The sequence below is a fragment of the Octopus sinensis genome, linkage group LG20 (assembly GCF_006345805.1).
Source record: "Octopus sinensis linkage group LG20, ASM634580v1, whole genome shotgun sequence".
Taxonomy (NCBI): Eukaryota; Metazoa; Mollusca; class Cephalopoda; order Octopoda; family Octopodidae; genus Octopus; species Octopus sinensis.
The window spans coordinates 16,479,894-16,496,495 of record NC_043016.1 but is presented as its reverse complement, the minus strand read 5'-3'; the positions used below and the strand labels follow the sequence as shown (position 1 = coordinate 16,496,495).

At 41.1% G+C, this 16,602-nt stretch overlaps 1 protein-coding gene across 1 annotated transcript in view; it reads left to right on the top strand.

Moving 5' to 3' along the window:
- The first annotated feature begins 2,454 nt into the window (after window positions 1-2,454).
- Window positions 2,455-16,602, top strand: part of LOC115222689 (collagen alpha-1(XII) chain) — a 57,151-nt gene continuing 43,003 nt past the window's right edge. The window contains exon 1 of the mRNA XM_029793010.2: window positions 2,455-2,562. Within this exon, the coding sequence (XP_029648870.1) occupies window positions 2,455-2,562 (108 nt within the window). The remainder of the gene's footprint in view (window positions 2,563-16,602) is intronic.

Here is a 16,602-nt window from a genome sequence, read left to right as displayed (position 1 = left end):
TGATAATTTATATAATAGTCATTTTTAATATTTATGTAATTAGATATAGATTAATACCGATATTAGATTATTGGTGGGTTTCCTACCTTATAAAAAAATTAATATTTAACATTATAGTCGATTTTGATATAATCATAATTGTTAAGTTTATGTTTCTAGTTTGATAATAGAGTTTATTATAAGTAAATTATTATATTATTTATATCTTAAAATATTATTTAAATATTTCTGATTATTTTTTAGATATTTCAATTAACCTGAAGATATTTCAATTAACCATAACTCGAATTATTAATTGAATTTAAATTATTGTTATTCGAATTGTACAGCCATGAAACGATCGTAGTGTTTTACTCTTATCTTTTATAAAACTTTAATACTTTTGATATATATTTAAAATAATATAAATTAAATTAATTTTATGCATTGGCTTATGTTTTTCATTGTTTGATTTGCCTAATAGTGGTTTTATCTCTAATTATATATAATATAATATATATATTTATACTATAAAATTGGATTTAATCCTAAATCTGATTTTTCCCTGTAAGTTTGGATTTATTCCCTAATATTTTATTATTAATATATATATATATATATATATATGTACGTATATAGATCGCCATGTGATTCGTTAGCTACTGCACGCATTTTTTTCTCTCCTTCTTTCTGTGTTTTTCTCTCTCTGTGTATCTTTCTGTTGAAGAGCGTAGGCTCGAAACGTTAAGACTTGTTTTATTTATATTTCCTGAGCGCCATACTAATACAATTGTTCGTTTGTCTTCCACCTGCCTTCGTCTTTTGTTTATTTTCATAAAGCTTCCGTTATATATATAATATATATATATATATATATATATATATTACAAGATAAGGGCAGAAGAAATATTCTAATGCCAAATATGCCGAAACAAAAAATTGTCGATAACCATTATAATTTATGTGTCTCGAAACAAACCGATAGAAATCTCTAAAAATTTCGCTATTACCGTATTGGTCCAATTTCGGGGTTAATTCATAAGAAATTTTCTGCCCTTATCTTGTAAATTATGTATAAATTTTACCTTTAAAGGCATTTTTTGATATGCTGGCCATTGATAACATTTTTTTCCTCGAAAAATTTTTTATCCTATATTAATTATAAATAGATTAGTGTTCACTTCCGGATTCTATCACTCTGTGAAAGTTTCTTGTTCGAACCACACGTGTTTACTGTAAGTTGCTGATTATTTATTGTTGAATTATTGTTGAACGTTTTGTTATACGGTTTTTGGTCTTTGGCTGTTGTCTGTCTGCGTTGAGACAGACAAGGAGAAAATGGACTGCTCCTCCCTAACGGGAGGCGATGGTCGGACAAGGATTGTTTGAAAGTTTATCGGAGTTGTCGACTTCCGAAGAGGAACTAGAAAAGGCAGTGAAGAAGATGGATGAAAGGCTTGGTAATACGTATGCAGGAGTGACGAAGAAGTCGGGAGAAAGAGAGGTAGACCCGGTCAAGTTGCCAGGCTTTCAGGAATTTATAGAAAAGGAAGGCGGCGAAGCCGAATTGTCACCACCAATAAAGCGTGGTGAGTAGTTCGATCGCAGGACAATCAAGTACAGAGTATATGCAAACGGAAACAAAAGAATAGAAATAGTCAGCATGGAATTCATTGAAGAAGCGTTGAAAAGAACAGAGGAAGAAATTATTTATTTGACAAGAGGCATGGAATTTGGCACGGTGATGGTTCAATTTAGGAGTGAAAACGTTGCAAGAAAAATGGCAGCCAAAGCAGTGGAAACGGAGAAGGTATTCCTTCTACCCTCATATTTGAACAGGAAAACCACTCGAATCAGGGTGGAGGGAATACCCCCACATATAGAAGGCGAATGGATAGCGGCAGCGGTAATCAAAGGATGTGAAGAAGAGGTGGACATCCTCCATGCTACCATAAAATATGAAGGCTGGAGTGGTGCTACTCTAGATATGAACGTGCAAGCGGAGGCCGAAACGCTGGAAAGGCTAACTGAAAACATAAGAATGGGAAATATCATCATGAGAGTGTAGGTGGAGGGCAGAGCCCCGCGCTGTTACAAGTGTGGCCTGAGAGGTCACATAAGAGCTAACTGCTCTCCCCCACCAAAGGAAATTGTTTTGGAACCCCAAAGAGAGTTTTAGAATAAAGAAGAAGAACGGAATCCAGTGGAGAAGGAAACAACAGAAGAGGAGGCCCAGAACGAATGGGAAGAAGAAAGAAAAAAAGAAAGAGAAGAAGGAGAAAGTTAAACAGTACTGAACCCCAATCCACCCCAACACCACCCGCACCCTCTGAGTCCCATCCTTCCCCTGCAGACAGTGAACCCACCCACTTCCCACCAACAAGAAAACAGAAAAAAGATGCACACAGACAAGACACCAAACAAGAACCCAAGCCCAACATTTTATGCATCGCGGGGAGAGAGGACACAAAAGAGATGATAAGTGACTATCAATGGTGTGAGAGGGAAGGTTGTAGATATGCAGAGGTTCCAAAGGAACAGATGGATGAGCTTATGGAGAGATGTGAAAATGAAGACTTGGAAGTGAGTAAGGTGAAAGTAAAGGATGAGATAGTGAAGGAGTTGGAAGAGAAATTCAGGAGAAAAATAGAGAGCGAAGGGTTTTACATTGGGTATGATATCGGATGACAAGTCACAAAGGACAGGTAAGTGATGCTAGCGGAATGGGGCCGTTAGCATCACTTTCATCTACCATTTTCGTAATTCATTTACCCATATTTATGTAATTGTGATGTTTTGTGTCCCCAATGTTTGTACTGTCCATTCTATGTAGCCCTTTATGGGTAATAAAGGAAAAATCCATCACTCTGTGAAAGTTTCTAGTTCGAATCACACGTGTCTTGAGGTGCGCCGAAGATTTTTCTATTTGGATATATTTGGGGTACTTAAGTCTGCTCGGGACTTGGTGCTTGCTTTTTCCGTGGGTACGAGTAAGTATTTGATTTATATCTCGGGTATTTGCCGCTGAAGAGGGGAAAATTTCTTATGAATTAACCCCGAAATTGGACCAATACGGTAATAACGAATTTTTTAGAGATTTCTATCGGTTTGTTTCGAGACGCATAAATTATAATGGTTATCGACAATTTTTTGTTTCGACATATTTGGCATTAGAATATTTCTTCTGCCCTTATCTTCTAAATATATATATATATAGATGCAGGAGTGGCTGTGTGGTAAGTAGCTTGCTTAGCAACCACATGGTTCCGAGTTCAGTCCCACTGCGTGGCACCTTGATCAAGTATCTTCTACTATAGCTTCGGACCGACCAAAGCCTTTTGATATATATATAGTGTGTGTATATAATATATATATATATATATATATATATATATATATTATATATATATATATATATATATATATATATATATATAAAAACCAATCCATCTTGTTGCTTCTTTCTCGTATATATATTATATATATTATATATAAGCAAGGAAAAATTGTAAAAAATGCAGAATGCTCGATTGAAAGAAAATTTTTATGAATGAGAAAATAAAAAATATATTAAAATATATATTTATTCAACCGGTTTCGTCATAGTTTGACTTATCAAGAATAGTTAGGTGAAAAGGTTTTTTAAAAATGAGAAAGGGGAAAACAGTTGCATTGTTTTTTGCCAAAAGAATAATAATAAATATGTATAAAAATTAAAAAATAAGTACTCCGATACATTTTGAGTTCGTTGTGTATCTTGAGTTTAATGATTGTTCGCGAAAAAAATTACCTTGAGGTATTAGGATCCAAAGGGATTAAGGCCATGTGGTGTTTGGTTTAATTTAGGATGTTGGCAAAACAGGAAGTAGTAGTAATTGTGGTTCTTCAGTTTCTGTGTGTGTTGTGAATAAGGGGAGACAACTCTTTTGAGTTCTTCAATAAAAGCTGCTGATAAACCCCAAATTATAAAATTGTCATTTTAGCTTCATTTGCATTATCTTTTTTATATAATTATTTGTTAATTTAACTTTCAGATTTTAACACTTTATTTATATTATTTTCTAATTATATAAATTTGCATAGATAATTGCATTTCAGATTGTTATATCATAAATAATAAAGATGATGGTAATAACAACAATAGTAAAAATGATATTTAAAGAATATAAGTTTTAGCTTGAAGTGATGAATGCATGGTATCCTTATATATTTGTGTTAGTCCATCCATGAAGAGTTAGGTAGAAAAGGGAAGTTTGATCAACGAGGAGTTTGTATATTAAGTTGTGTTTGGAATTTTTCAATAAAGAGATTCTCCTTGTTAATTCTCTCCTGTGTGGTGATGCCGTCTTTACATTGGTAGAAGGGGAATATATAGAATTTGGGGTTTAAGTCTTTAGCACATGAGTCTAAGTGGTCACTCAGTGGAATTTGTCGGTATTCCGGGAGATTTATTTGTTCTTTATGCACCGTTACTCGTTTACGTAACGGGAGACTCGTTTGTCCAACATAATTATGTTGGCAACCAGCGCATGTGAGAACGTAGATAAGGTTCTCGGAGGAACAGGAGAAGTTAGTCTTGATTTTAAACTTCGTACCTTGTTTGAAGGTAAATTCAGAGCCTTCAAGTAGGAGGGGGCATGTCCCACAGTTTGGGCGTGCACATTTTTTTTACTATTGGGGGTGGATGTGGTGTGTGAAGTTTGGCATTTGTCAAGAGTTTTTTTAAAGATTTGTGTTGCCTTTTACATTTGAGGATTTTGTGTGTATTTATAATGTTTTTCATTTTTGGGTCTGTTGACAGTAGACTGAGGTTTTGTATGATTGTGGTGTATGCTTCGATATTTTTGGGGTGTGGGTGGAAATGTATGGAAGTATTTTGAGGTTGTGTGTGGTGTTAGGTGGGTAGTTTTCAGTGTAATGTTATCTAGTTCTTTGGCGCGTTTTATTCCATGCTCTATAAGGGTGGAGGGATATTGGCGTTGTAATAGTGTTTTTTTGAGGTCTGAAGGCGTATTTCTCGTGTTTTTGGATCCGAGACAATGGTGCATACCCTTTTAGCCAAATTGAAAGGGATATTTGTCTTGGTGTGTTTTGGGTGGCATGAACTAAAGAGGAGGTATTGTTGTGAGTCTGTGGGTTTGTGGTAGATGTCTGTTATGATTTGGTTCTTAGGTGTTTTTATAATTAGGAGATCAAGGAATGGTAGATGATGTTTGCTTAATTCCATAGTGAATTGGATGTTGGGATGTATGTTGTTTAGTATGGTTTTGAATTCCAGGAGTTTTTCATAAGGTCTTTCCATATGATGATACAATCATCCAAATACCTTTTCCAGTTTTCCTTTAGGTAGGTGTGGAAAACTTGTCCAAATTTCTGGCGTGATATTTGATATCACGAAATATATCATGAAATATCACACCAGAAATTTGGACAAGTTTCCACACCTACCTAAAGGAAAACTGGAAAAGGTATTTGGATGATGGTATCATCATATGGAAAGAACCTTATGAAAAACTCCTGGAATTCAAAACCATACTAAACAACATACATCCCAACATCCAATTCACTATGGAATTAAGCAAACATCATATATAGGGATATATATATATATATATTAATATATATATATATATAATATATATATATATATTATATATATATAATATATATATATATATATATATATATATACGACGGGCTTCGAGGGGCCAAAGAGATGATAGTCTGAAGGCACTAAATTATTCCAATGACGAGAAAGCAAAAACTGTAGCGAAGAAGTGGATCAAAGAACAGTCAACGGAATTTTACCAGGCAGGGATACATGCTCGCATTCGAAGGTTGAACATTGCTATTGAGAGAAACGGTGACTATATTGAGAAGTAGGGATGTGATCCACAGAGGACCAGCTTCATTTTGATGTATGATACTTGTTCCTGTGTTGGCAATTACACCTGTCCTAAACCAAATGGCATTACTTTTTGACTCACCCTCGTATATTACACACACACACACACACACACACACATAAACGATGAATAGCGTTGCGTAAACTACTGGTTCGTTTTATTCTCTTACTTTATTATCATCTTATAATCATCTCATAATAATGACTTTTATGACTCGTATTACTACCTCAGTCAATCTAAATGTATATATTTGTCACTACCTGTCATAAATAGCCTTTTTCTATTTGCAATATGCGTTTTCGTTGATTTTTCATATTTTACCCTTATATATATATATATATATATATATATATATATATGTATGTATGTATGTATGTATGTATATATATACTATATGTATGTGTGTGGTGTTTGTGTGTGTACGTGTGTATAGATAGATAGAAATAGGTATAAATACAGATATATCTCTGTGTGTGTATACATATGTATATATATATATATATATTATATATATATATATATATATATATATATATATATATATATGTGTGTGTGTGTGTATACACGCGCACACGCACACACACACACACACAAAACACACACTCAATATACAATAGTGTACATTTAAACACAAGGGAAGCGCACTCTTCATAATATCATTTTCAGATATCATTCATATTTTCAAATTTTAATTTGTTCTTCATGTGCATTCATTATATCATATTTTATCTTTTAGTTGTTATATGTCCCCACATGTGTTGTAGTGTCCCCTCTGTGTATTGCCTTTATGGCAAATTTAATAAAATAAAGTAGCTTGCTTACCTCATTGCGCATGTGCGAGTCAGTGTTGTGTTTGGCACTGAAACGGTGAGACATGCTTTTGAAGCCGTCTCGAATTGAAAAAATTTGAAGCTCCATTGTAAGGTAAGATTCTGTTTTTTTGGGTCCAGTGGGAATTTTTGTTGAGAATTTTTTGTACAGGCAGGAAATCCTACTGGATTCAGAATTCTGGTTCTGCCTGAATGGAGCGAATATTTTTTCTCGTTTAATTGTGAGAACTTTTGTTTGGGGGCGTTCGTCTTCCTAGTTAGCGGTTTATGTTGAGTGACTATTTTTCTCACTTAATTATGAGAATTGTTGCTTGGAGGAGTATCGTGCCCACTAAAAATTTGTTCATTTTTGAAGATTTTAAAAATAATTGTGAGAACTACTGTGTGGGGGAGTGTCTTTGCCTCCGAAGATTGAACAATTTTCTTCAGCCTTTATTGAAGACGTATAGCTGGTTGACGTCAGGGTGAGCGATTTTGTTTTTTCGGAGTTGGGTAGAATTATTATCTTATTTTTATTACAGTATATTCTGCCCTGCTCTGGGGACATTTTCGCTTACTCTTGGCGGTGAATTTGTTGCTTGTTTTGCAAGCAAAGTGTGTGTGGCTTGTTGCCGGTGAACTTGTTTGAACATCCCGAGAAGCAAACCGGAATTTTTTGATGTAAATTGTTGTCTTTCTACAGTGGAGAAAAATTGAAGAAGAATTATTGTTGTTCTCAAACCAACTAAGAGGTTTCGAAAACTATGCATTTGAAGAAGAGATTAAAAAATAATTGTGAGAACTGCTGTTTGGTGGGGGAGTGTCTTTGCCTCCGAAGATTGAACAATTTTTCATTTCTTCCCCCTTTATTGAACAGTTTTCTCTATTTTTCCAGTATTTAGAATTTTTGTTTGTTGTTTATTTCATGTGGACATTTTAATATGAAGGAAAATAAGGCCACCGCTTTGGAGTGGGAGATTGTCCCACCCAAGCAGTGGCTTGAAAACCTTGAGAGGAGGACGATGGTACAACGAACCTATTCTAGGTCGCGTGACGCCATCGCCCCCTTCGACAAGAGTATCATTGATAAAGAGCTGGCAAAATGTTTGCCAGCAAAAAATTACTTTGTGTCCAGGGGTGTCAAGTATGCAACGTTGTGGTTGGTATTTGACACCCCTGAGATAGCTTGCACTGCGGCAATTCAACCCCTAGAAGGGGATGAGATTTTGTTCCTTCCCACATATTGTGGAAAGAAAATAACGCGGGGTTGGGTATGTTGACTGCCGCCCTGAATTCGGTCTGAATGGATAGAACAGACCATTCGTAGAGGTCTTAGCGGGAGCGGAACCAAGCTCCTCAGTGTCAGGGTGGAGTCAGCGACCGATTGGACAGTGTCAAAAGCAGTTATGACCCTTTGGACCCAGTCGGCCGGAGGCCTAGTATTCCCTGATTTCTTGGTAATGGCCGGGGCCAGGTATCCAGTGATTCTTGAGGGTCGACCCCCCCGCCCACCAAGTGTCACTTGTGCCTGGAACCAGGTCACATCGAAAAGAACTGCCCCCAGGGCCGAGGTAAGGCCCTGGCGCAGAGAAAAAAAAGAAAAAGTGCCCTCCGTCCCCATCCAATTGGAGGAGGAAACGGAGGAAGTAGTGGAGGCGGTTGCCTCCCAGAAAAGGAAAAGAAAGGTGAGTGACAATGGTTGCTCACCAAAAGACATACAGGTTGCGAGAGAGGAGGCAAACCACACGGATAAACCGATAGAGGCCCTGACTACCGCAAGCCCAAAGAAGAGAAACAAAAGAAGAAAAAGAAAAAATGGGATACGGTCGGCGGAGGTTGATGTGCCGCCGACAGATCCCAATGATCTGCAGGTGGGATGTGTGCCACCGGCAGAAAAGACTCCGTCAGTGGAAATTGTGCCACTGACAGAGAAGGCTGAGGCCCCTCCCCGCGAGGAAGAGGTAGAACCCGTAATTTTCTATCCCAAGGGAGGGGCTGTCGAGGGATTCTTGAACAGGCTTCTCGACCGACAACGTTACCACTCGGTCTGCATTGACTGTCCAAGTTGGCCTCCGCAGGTGGCTGCGGAGGTCATAACACAAAAAGAACTTTTTGAGGTCTTGGTGACCACTGGAAAAGAAGAATTTGCTTTTCTTCCGGACTCCGACCTGCCGATGCAGGCTTTCCTGCAGGCGGCAGGGAACTTATGCAGGGGCTCGGATGAGAAAGAGGAAGATTAAAAAAAATTTTGTAATTATTGTGATTTTTTTGTGTAAAATTGAATAAAAGAACAATGATTTCGAGAGGTTATCGGTCGGCGGGGGCCGGTTCCCCTCCCATTTTTGTTCATCATTATCATCCTCATCTCCTTAATGTTTTTGTTCAGCCCGCAGCTACTCATCTGTGTACGGCTTTCATGGCCAATTTTATGAATAAAAGTAGCTTGCTTACCAACCACATGGTTCAGGGTTCAGTCCCACTGCGTGGCACCTTGGTCAAGTGTCTTCTACTATAGCCTCGGGCTGACCAAAGCCTTGTGAATGGATTTGGTAGACGTATATATATGTATATATGTATGCATGTGTGTGTATATGTGTATCTGTCTTTGTCCCCGCAACATCGCTTGACAACAGATGCTGGTGTGTTTATGTCCCCGTAAATTAGCGGTTCGGCAAAAGATACCGATAGAATAAGTACTAGGCTTACAAAGGATAAGCCCTGGGGTTGATTTGCTCGACTAAAGGCGGTGCTCCAGCATGGCCACAGTCAAAGGACTGAAACAAGTAAAAGAGTAAAGAGTAAAATGTGCTTACACACACATACACAAGCGAACGTTCTCATTCTGAACGCTCGCCTAAGACTGAAACCGGAAACGGCGACATATTTAACACTTAAAACTTTACCGCCACCTCCAAACGACCTTGCTTATGTAAGCAAATATTTTTACCTCAAGTGCTTCCTCTCTGAAGATTTAGGCCAAATATTTTCTTAAAGAGGGCTTTCCCTGTTCCGCTTTTCTAAAACGTAGCAATTTAGGTCACCTTGTTTATAACACTTCGTATCTACTCAAGTGTTTCGTGTAACTGCTTAAGGGTGTGCGCAACGGTCACTCTCTTTCTACTCTTTTGCTTGTTTCAGTCATTTGACTGTGGCCATGTTGGAGCACCGCCTTTAGTCGAGCAAATCGACACCAGGACTTATTCTTTGGTGGGGGTACAAACACAGACGCAGAAACATCTACACACACACAACACACACACACACACACCACACACACACACACACACACACATATATATATATATATATATATATACATATATATAACATATACGACGGCTTCTTTCAGTTTCCGTCTACCAAATCCACTCAAAAGGCTTTGGTCGGCCCGAGGCTATAGTAGAAGACACTTGCCAAGATTGCCACGCAGTGGGACTGAACCCGGAACCATGTGGTGGTAAGCAAGCTACTTACCACTCAGCCACTCCTACGCCTCCTGCATTGAGGGTATTTGGGGCTGGACATTATATTCGCTAGCGGATATTGTGAAAGCACATGGCTCAATGGTTAGAGCGTTGGGCTAACAATCATGAGGTAGTGAGTTTGAGCAAATCGACTACAGGACTTATTCTTTGTAAGCCTAGTACATATTCTATCGGTTTCTTTTGCCGAACCGCTAAGTTACAGGGACATAAACACACCAGCATCGGTTGTCACTCGGGGAACAAACACAGACACACAAACACATACACACACACACACACCACACACACACACACACACACACACACACACACACACACACACACACACACACGACGGGCTTGTTTCAGTTTCCGTCTACTAAATCCACTCATAAGGCTTTGGTCGGCTCGAGGCTATAGTAGAAGACACTTGCCCAAGGTGTCACACAGTGGGACTGAACATGGAATCATGTGGTTGGTAAGCGAGCTACTTACCACACAGCCACTCCTGCACCTATGTATATATACGTATGTGTGTGTGTGCGCGCGCACATACACACTCACACACACATACACACACACATACGTATGTATATGGCGACGGCATGCTAATCATTTCGCTAGCTCACCGCCTTAATAATAATGTTGCTTTCAAATTTTGACACAAAGGCCATCGACCCCGAAAGGACAAAAGGTAAAATCGACCTCGCAACGTCTGAGATAAGAATTTCTACGCTTTTAATAATATTTCATACACGTTTTCTTCTCCAAATGTCAGTCAGCATCACGAGATGTTACCCTCAAAGACAGTATTTCCTGAGTAACCGGACATAACAATTTCTGTATATAAAATGCTGAAGAACGGCAAATTCTTGTCTGTCTGTCTGTCTGTCTGTCTGTCTGTCTGTCTGTCTGTCTGTCTGTCTGTCTATCTATCTATCTATCTATCTATCTATCTATCTATCTATCTATCTATCTATCTATCTATCTATATGGACGTCAGTCACATCGACTCCGTGTAAGTTTGCCTTTTTTGCGTTTAAAAGTTGTTATTGAAAAATATTTTGTATGTAAAAGTTGTGCAACAACTAATACATTCGGTTGTACAAAATGTTTGCCCGGGAAACCTGCCCTGTGTTGCGGTCTTCACGTTTTTGTGTATCTGTTTTCGGCTTTTTTAGCCATTTTTATTTTGAGGATGGCATCTTCAAGCCATGAACACGGTGTTGAAAGGAACGCCGGTCTCCTTGGCAACTCGTTTGACGTTGATTTCCCTACGCTGCCTTCACCACTGCTTCATGAAGGAGGGAAGAAGGGGAGAGGTAAGAGATGTAACACACAAGTAGGTGCAGCATGAACGCTAACGCCACCACCGCCACCGAAAACAAGTGCGATAAAGTCGCGAAGCCATCGACACAAGAAATTGAAAACACCAACACGACAGCTTCACAGTCAACTACCACAACGGACACCTCTGCCACCAACATCACCACCACAACCACCACCACCACCACCACCACCACCATAAAAACACACTAAAAAACTTGTTCACAACAATAGACACCAAAAACACAGAGTTGATGAAATACATCAACACAAACACAAATATTACAGAAAACGACATTAAAACGAACAACCATCCATACACAATACCACCAGAACACATAAAAATTTACCGCATTTCACCAACATTGCACCATACCCTAAAGTCCCTCTACCCCAATGCGGTCGGAGGATGTCACAAATATTTGTCAAAAAAAAAAAAAAAGAACCTCTATGACAATTTCCTTGATGAAAAATAAAAGGAGACAAAGCTTTCGAACGGTAAGTAACTCTCTGTTCCTTTCGTTTGTGTTTTAAAGCACATAACTCAATAGGATCATGGTCAAGATTGGTTGTGTGAATGCGCGTGGATTGGGATCCTCTTGGAAACAAGGGTACCACTTAAATGACATCAAGTCACATGACTTGGGAATCATAGCCATAAGTGAGACCAGACTCCATGAACCACGAGCCCTAAAGTTCATGTTTGGCGGACTGTTTAGCATTTATCTTCCTCCTTGTCTGCCGAGGATGGGCGGTAGTGGCACGGTGGTACTTTTTCGCAAGAGTCTGGATCTCGAAGTCAAGACAATATTCGTAGACCCGGAGGGTAGACTGGTTGACCTGGATGTCGACGGCAGCGATGGGTGCGCTTTTCGACTCCTAGCAGTCTATGCACCGCCTTTAACAGGTCGGCCGGATTTCTTTCGACGTCTAGAATTATTCTTGGGAACGTCTCGTCCTTTAATTTTAGTGGGGGATTGGAATGCTACCTTGGACACGTATCTAGACTACATGGGAAGAGACGAAAATAGACGGGATGTAAATGTAAATGTAAAAAAATATTTTTGTTGTTTTTGTAAAATCTCAGAAAATAATTAAAAATTCACATTTTTATCAAATTATTTTGTTATATTTGTCTATCTATCCAACTGTAAACATTTAAAATATTTCACTAACTTTTTGTTATAACTGCTCAGATGCTTTCAACTGTCTGACAGGTACCGACTCGACCATACAAATGCGTCAATGTGGACATGGAGCAACCGCATTGGGTCGTCGAGATCGTATCTAGATAGGATACTATGCAGGATAGCAGATAGGGATAGCTTAGGATGTCCACAATTCCACATAGTCAGCTACATAGATCACAAACTTATGACGTGTACGCTAGACTTAGATAAGGTACATAGGCAGGGTCCCGGTTACTGGAAACTGAACGCGTCTTTCCCGTCGAGACAGGTTTTCAGAAACCGAATTAGCACACTAGTAAAGAGGGCTTTGACGGGAGCCATCGTCAGCAACAAATAGTGGTTTGCCCTCAAGAGAGCAGTAAAAGCAGAAGCCATTAGGTATAGCAAGGCACTAGCCATAGATAGAAACAGAGTAGAGGGTGAGCTAATTAAGAAGAGGCAATAAGAAGCGGCATCATATCCGACGTTTTGGCGGCGAGGTTGGCCCTCGACCAACATTCAACGCCAAACACGAAGGGTGTGTTGTCAGGGCTAGGATGCGTGTTGGAGCCGCGCGAGAGGCCCGGATGGCGGAGGCGCAACAGGGCAACAAAGCCACCATTCGGTCTCTGGTAGATGAACAGGGGAGCGAATTGCTCGAGCCCAGCAAGATGTGCGAGGCGTTTTAGCGACATTTTGCCCAACTGTTCGAGACGAGTGGCGAGCGAGAACGCAGGTTGGACTGCAGTGACTACCTGCACAGCCTACCACCACTCTCGGTAAGAGAGGCGGAGTGTTGCGAAGGTGCCATCACGGCGGCGGAAGTGAGGGACGCGATGGCAGGATACTCGAGGGACAAATCGTCGGGTTTGGATGGTCTGCTCTACGAGCTTTACAATTGTATGCCAGACTTGTTTGGAGACGTCTTGGCAGCGGTATACTGCAACTGGCAGCAAAACGGGAGCATACCCGGTTTTGTGAGTCGAGGAGCCGTAACGCTGCTGAAGAAAGATCCAAACAAGGGGAACATTATAGATAACTTTAGACCTATCACTCTGCTCAATGCAGACCTGAAAATTTTGACCAAGGTGTTAGCCAAGAGGTTGGCGCTTGTCATCGAGAAACTGGTCGACAACGCACAAATGTGCGCCGTGCCGGGCCGGAGCATCCATGGCAACCTCCATCTGATGCACTACATCATAGACAGAGTAGTTAAGGAACCTGGCATGGGTGGGGCCCTGATCAACTTGGATCAATCGAAAGCCTTCGATAGGGTAGACCATCGATACTTGGCGGCTGTCCTTAAAGCGGCTGGTTTCGGTCTCGTCATCCGCGGTTGGATAGCTGCCTTGTACAGAGGCATCCGTTCGGTAATTCGCATGAATGGACATCTATCGAGACCTTTCGACATTGCACGTTCGGTCCGTCAGGGATGCCCCCTCTCGTAACTTCTGTACATGTTGACTCTCGAGTCACTACTGCGGAAGCTGGCGACTCTGAGGGGGATCCCGCGAGAACTGGGGTGCGGGACGAGCGTGTCCGCATACGCGGACGACGTCACCATCATAGTGTCTAGCCACGAGCACATCGAGCGGGTCGGCGAGACACTGAAAAACTACGAAGCGGTGACGGGAGCGAAAATCAACCGAGAAAAGTCGGTGGGCTTGCGGCTGGGCACCTGGAGAAGCAAGCCCATGCCGTCCACTATCGTCTCAGTAGTGGGACGCTGGACGGACGGGCCGGTCAATTTGTTCGGAGTCTGGTTCGGTCCAGACCTGCAAACGGAGAAGAACTGGGACGAGATAACGCGTAGGGTGGACACTCTCTGCAAGAAATGGGCCGAGAGGAAGCTATCCCTAAAAGGTCGTGCGGAGGTGGCGAACGCATGCATCGGGTCCGTCATCAATTACCGCCTGACGGTCGTGCCTTGTCCCGACCCCACCGTCACCAAACTGGAGCGCATTCTCTTCCGCTTCTTGTGGAAAGGAAACGTTCCGATGGTCAGGCGATTCTTTTGCTGTCAACACCCGTTGAAAGGAGGGCTGGGCATGCTGTGGGCATGATGATGCGCAGAATCGCGCTGAGACTGCGACATCTCCGGCTCTATGTAGACGACGGTGAACAGGTGTGGTCACCGTTTGTGCGGCGCGCTTTCCCGCAACTCGTGTCCATGACCGAGCTGCAATCGTGGATCAAAATGAGGCCGAGGAAGGCGAATGGCACCGCGAGTGTCGCGTTGCTCTCCAGCAATTTTGCCGTCCTGGGTCGAACTTGAGCGACTGCATCACCACGAAAGCATTTTATAGGGGATAACGATCTCGGGGCATACCTGGGCGTCGACGAAGAATACCTGACCCGCCTGTTCAAAACAACTTTCGGGCCGGGACGTATGGACAATTTCCAGAGATCCCTGGCCTGGCAGTGCTATCGAGAAGCGCTATAGACATTGTTCGAGAAACACGGGGCCGACCTGCCCGAGATGCGGTCAGAGCGACGAAACCGTTCTGCACGCACTCGTGCAGTGTCCAGCAATTTCCGACCTGTGGGCTTATGTCGAACGACTGCTGTCACGTGTGGAACGAGTCGGTTTATCAGCTGAGTCTATCGTCAATATTGTCACACCTCCTTCCTTCAAACAGGAAGGAAGAGCTATTTTCATAATACTTGTGGCTATGGCGAAAGAATGTATCTTGTAGACGCGCCTGAAAGGATTGGAGACAAACACTTTCCTCTCTGGTCAATCTCTCATCAACTTTTTCAAGTATCACTTGAAGAGGAAAGTGAGAGTAGAGAGGCAAGTTTTGTCTAGCGACTGTTTAAAAAAAAGATGGGTAAATATAGCAAGGATGGCACCTATGAATGATGAAGCCACCTTGAGCATGATCCTATGAACCGTAAAAATTTAAAAGAGAGTTACTTATTTGTAAATAAATTTGTTAATATGTGACGTAATTGCCCGAGGTTACTGTGGTCTTTTCGTAGGTTTTTCTTTCCACAGATAAACCTCCCCATTTCTTGGGAACTTTTTGTACTATTTCCACATTTTTTTGCATACATCCCCAACGATTTCGATCCCTTTTGATCGTTGTACCTATTTTTTCCCTTTGTTTTCGCCCCCCTCGAAAAGAAAAAAACTCTACATTGAAATTGTCCCCTCTGTGACTAGACCTGTGTGGCCAATAAATCTATCTATCTATCTATCTATCTATCTATCTATCTATCTATCTATCTATCTATCTATCTATCTATCTATCTATCTATCTATCTATCTATCTATCTATCTATTTATCTATCTATCTATCTATCTATCTATCTATCTATCTATCTATCTATCTATCTATCTATCTATCTATCTATCTATCTATCTATCGTGGACATGGAGCAACCGCAGTGGGTCGTCGAGATCGTATCTAGATAGGATACTGTGTAGGACAGTAGACAGGGATAACTTAGGATGTCCACAATTCCACACAGTCAGCTACACGGATCACAAGTTTGTGACGTATACGCTAGACTTAGATAAGGCACATAGACAGGGTCCTGGTTACTGGAAACTGAACGCATCTTTCCCGTCCAGACAGGTTTTCAGAGACGTAATCAACACGTTAGTAAAAAGGGCTTTAACGGGAGCCATTGTCAACAACAAATGGTGGTTCGCCCTCAAGAGAGCAGTAAAAGCGGAAGCAATTAGATATAGCAAGGCACTAGCCGAAGATAGAAATAGAGTGGAGGGTGAGTTAGTTAAGAAGTTAGAAGAGGCAATAAGAAGCGGCATCACATCCGACGTTTTAGCGGCGAGGTTGGCCCTTGACCAACCACTTCAACGCCAAACACGAAGGGTGTGCTGTCAGGGCTAGGATGCGTGCTCTAAGGATGGAAGGTGTTGGAGCCGCGAGGGAGGCCCGGGTGGCGGAGGCGCGCAGGGGGCAACAAATCCACCATTCGGTCT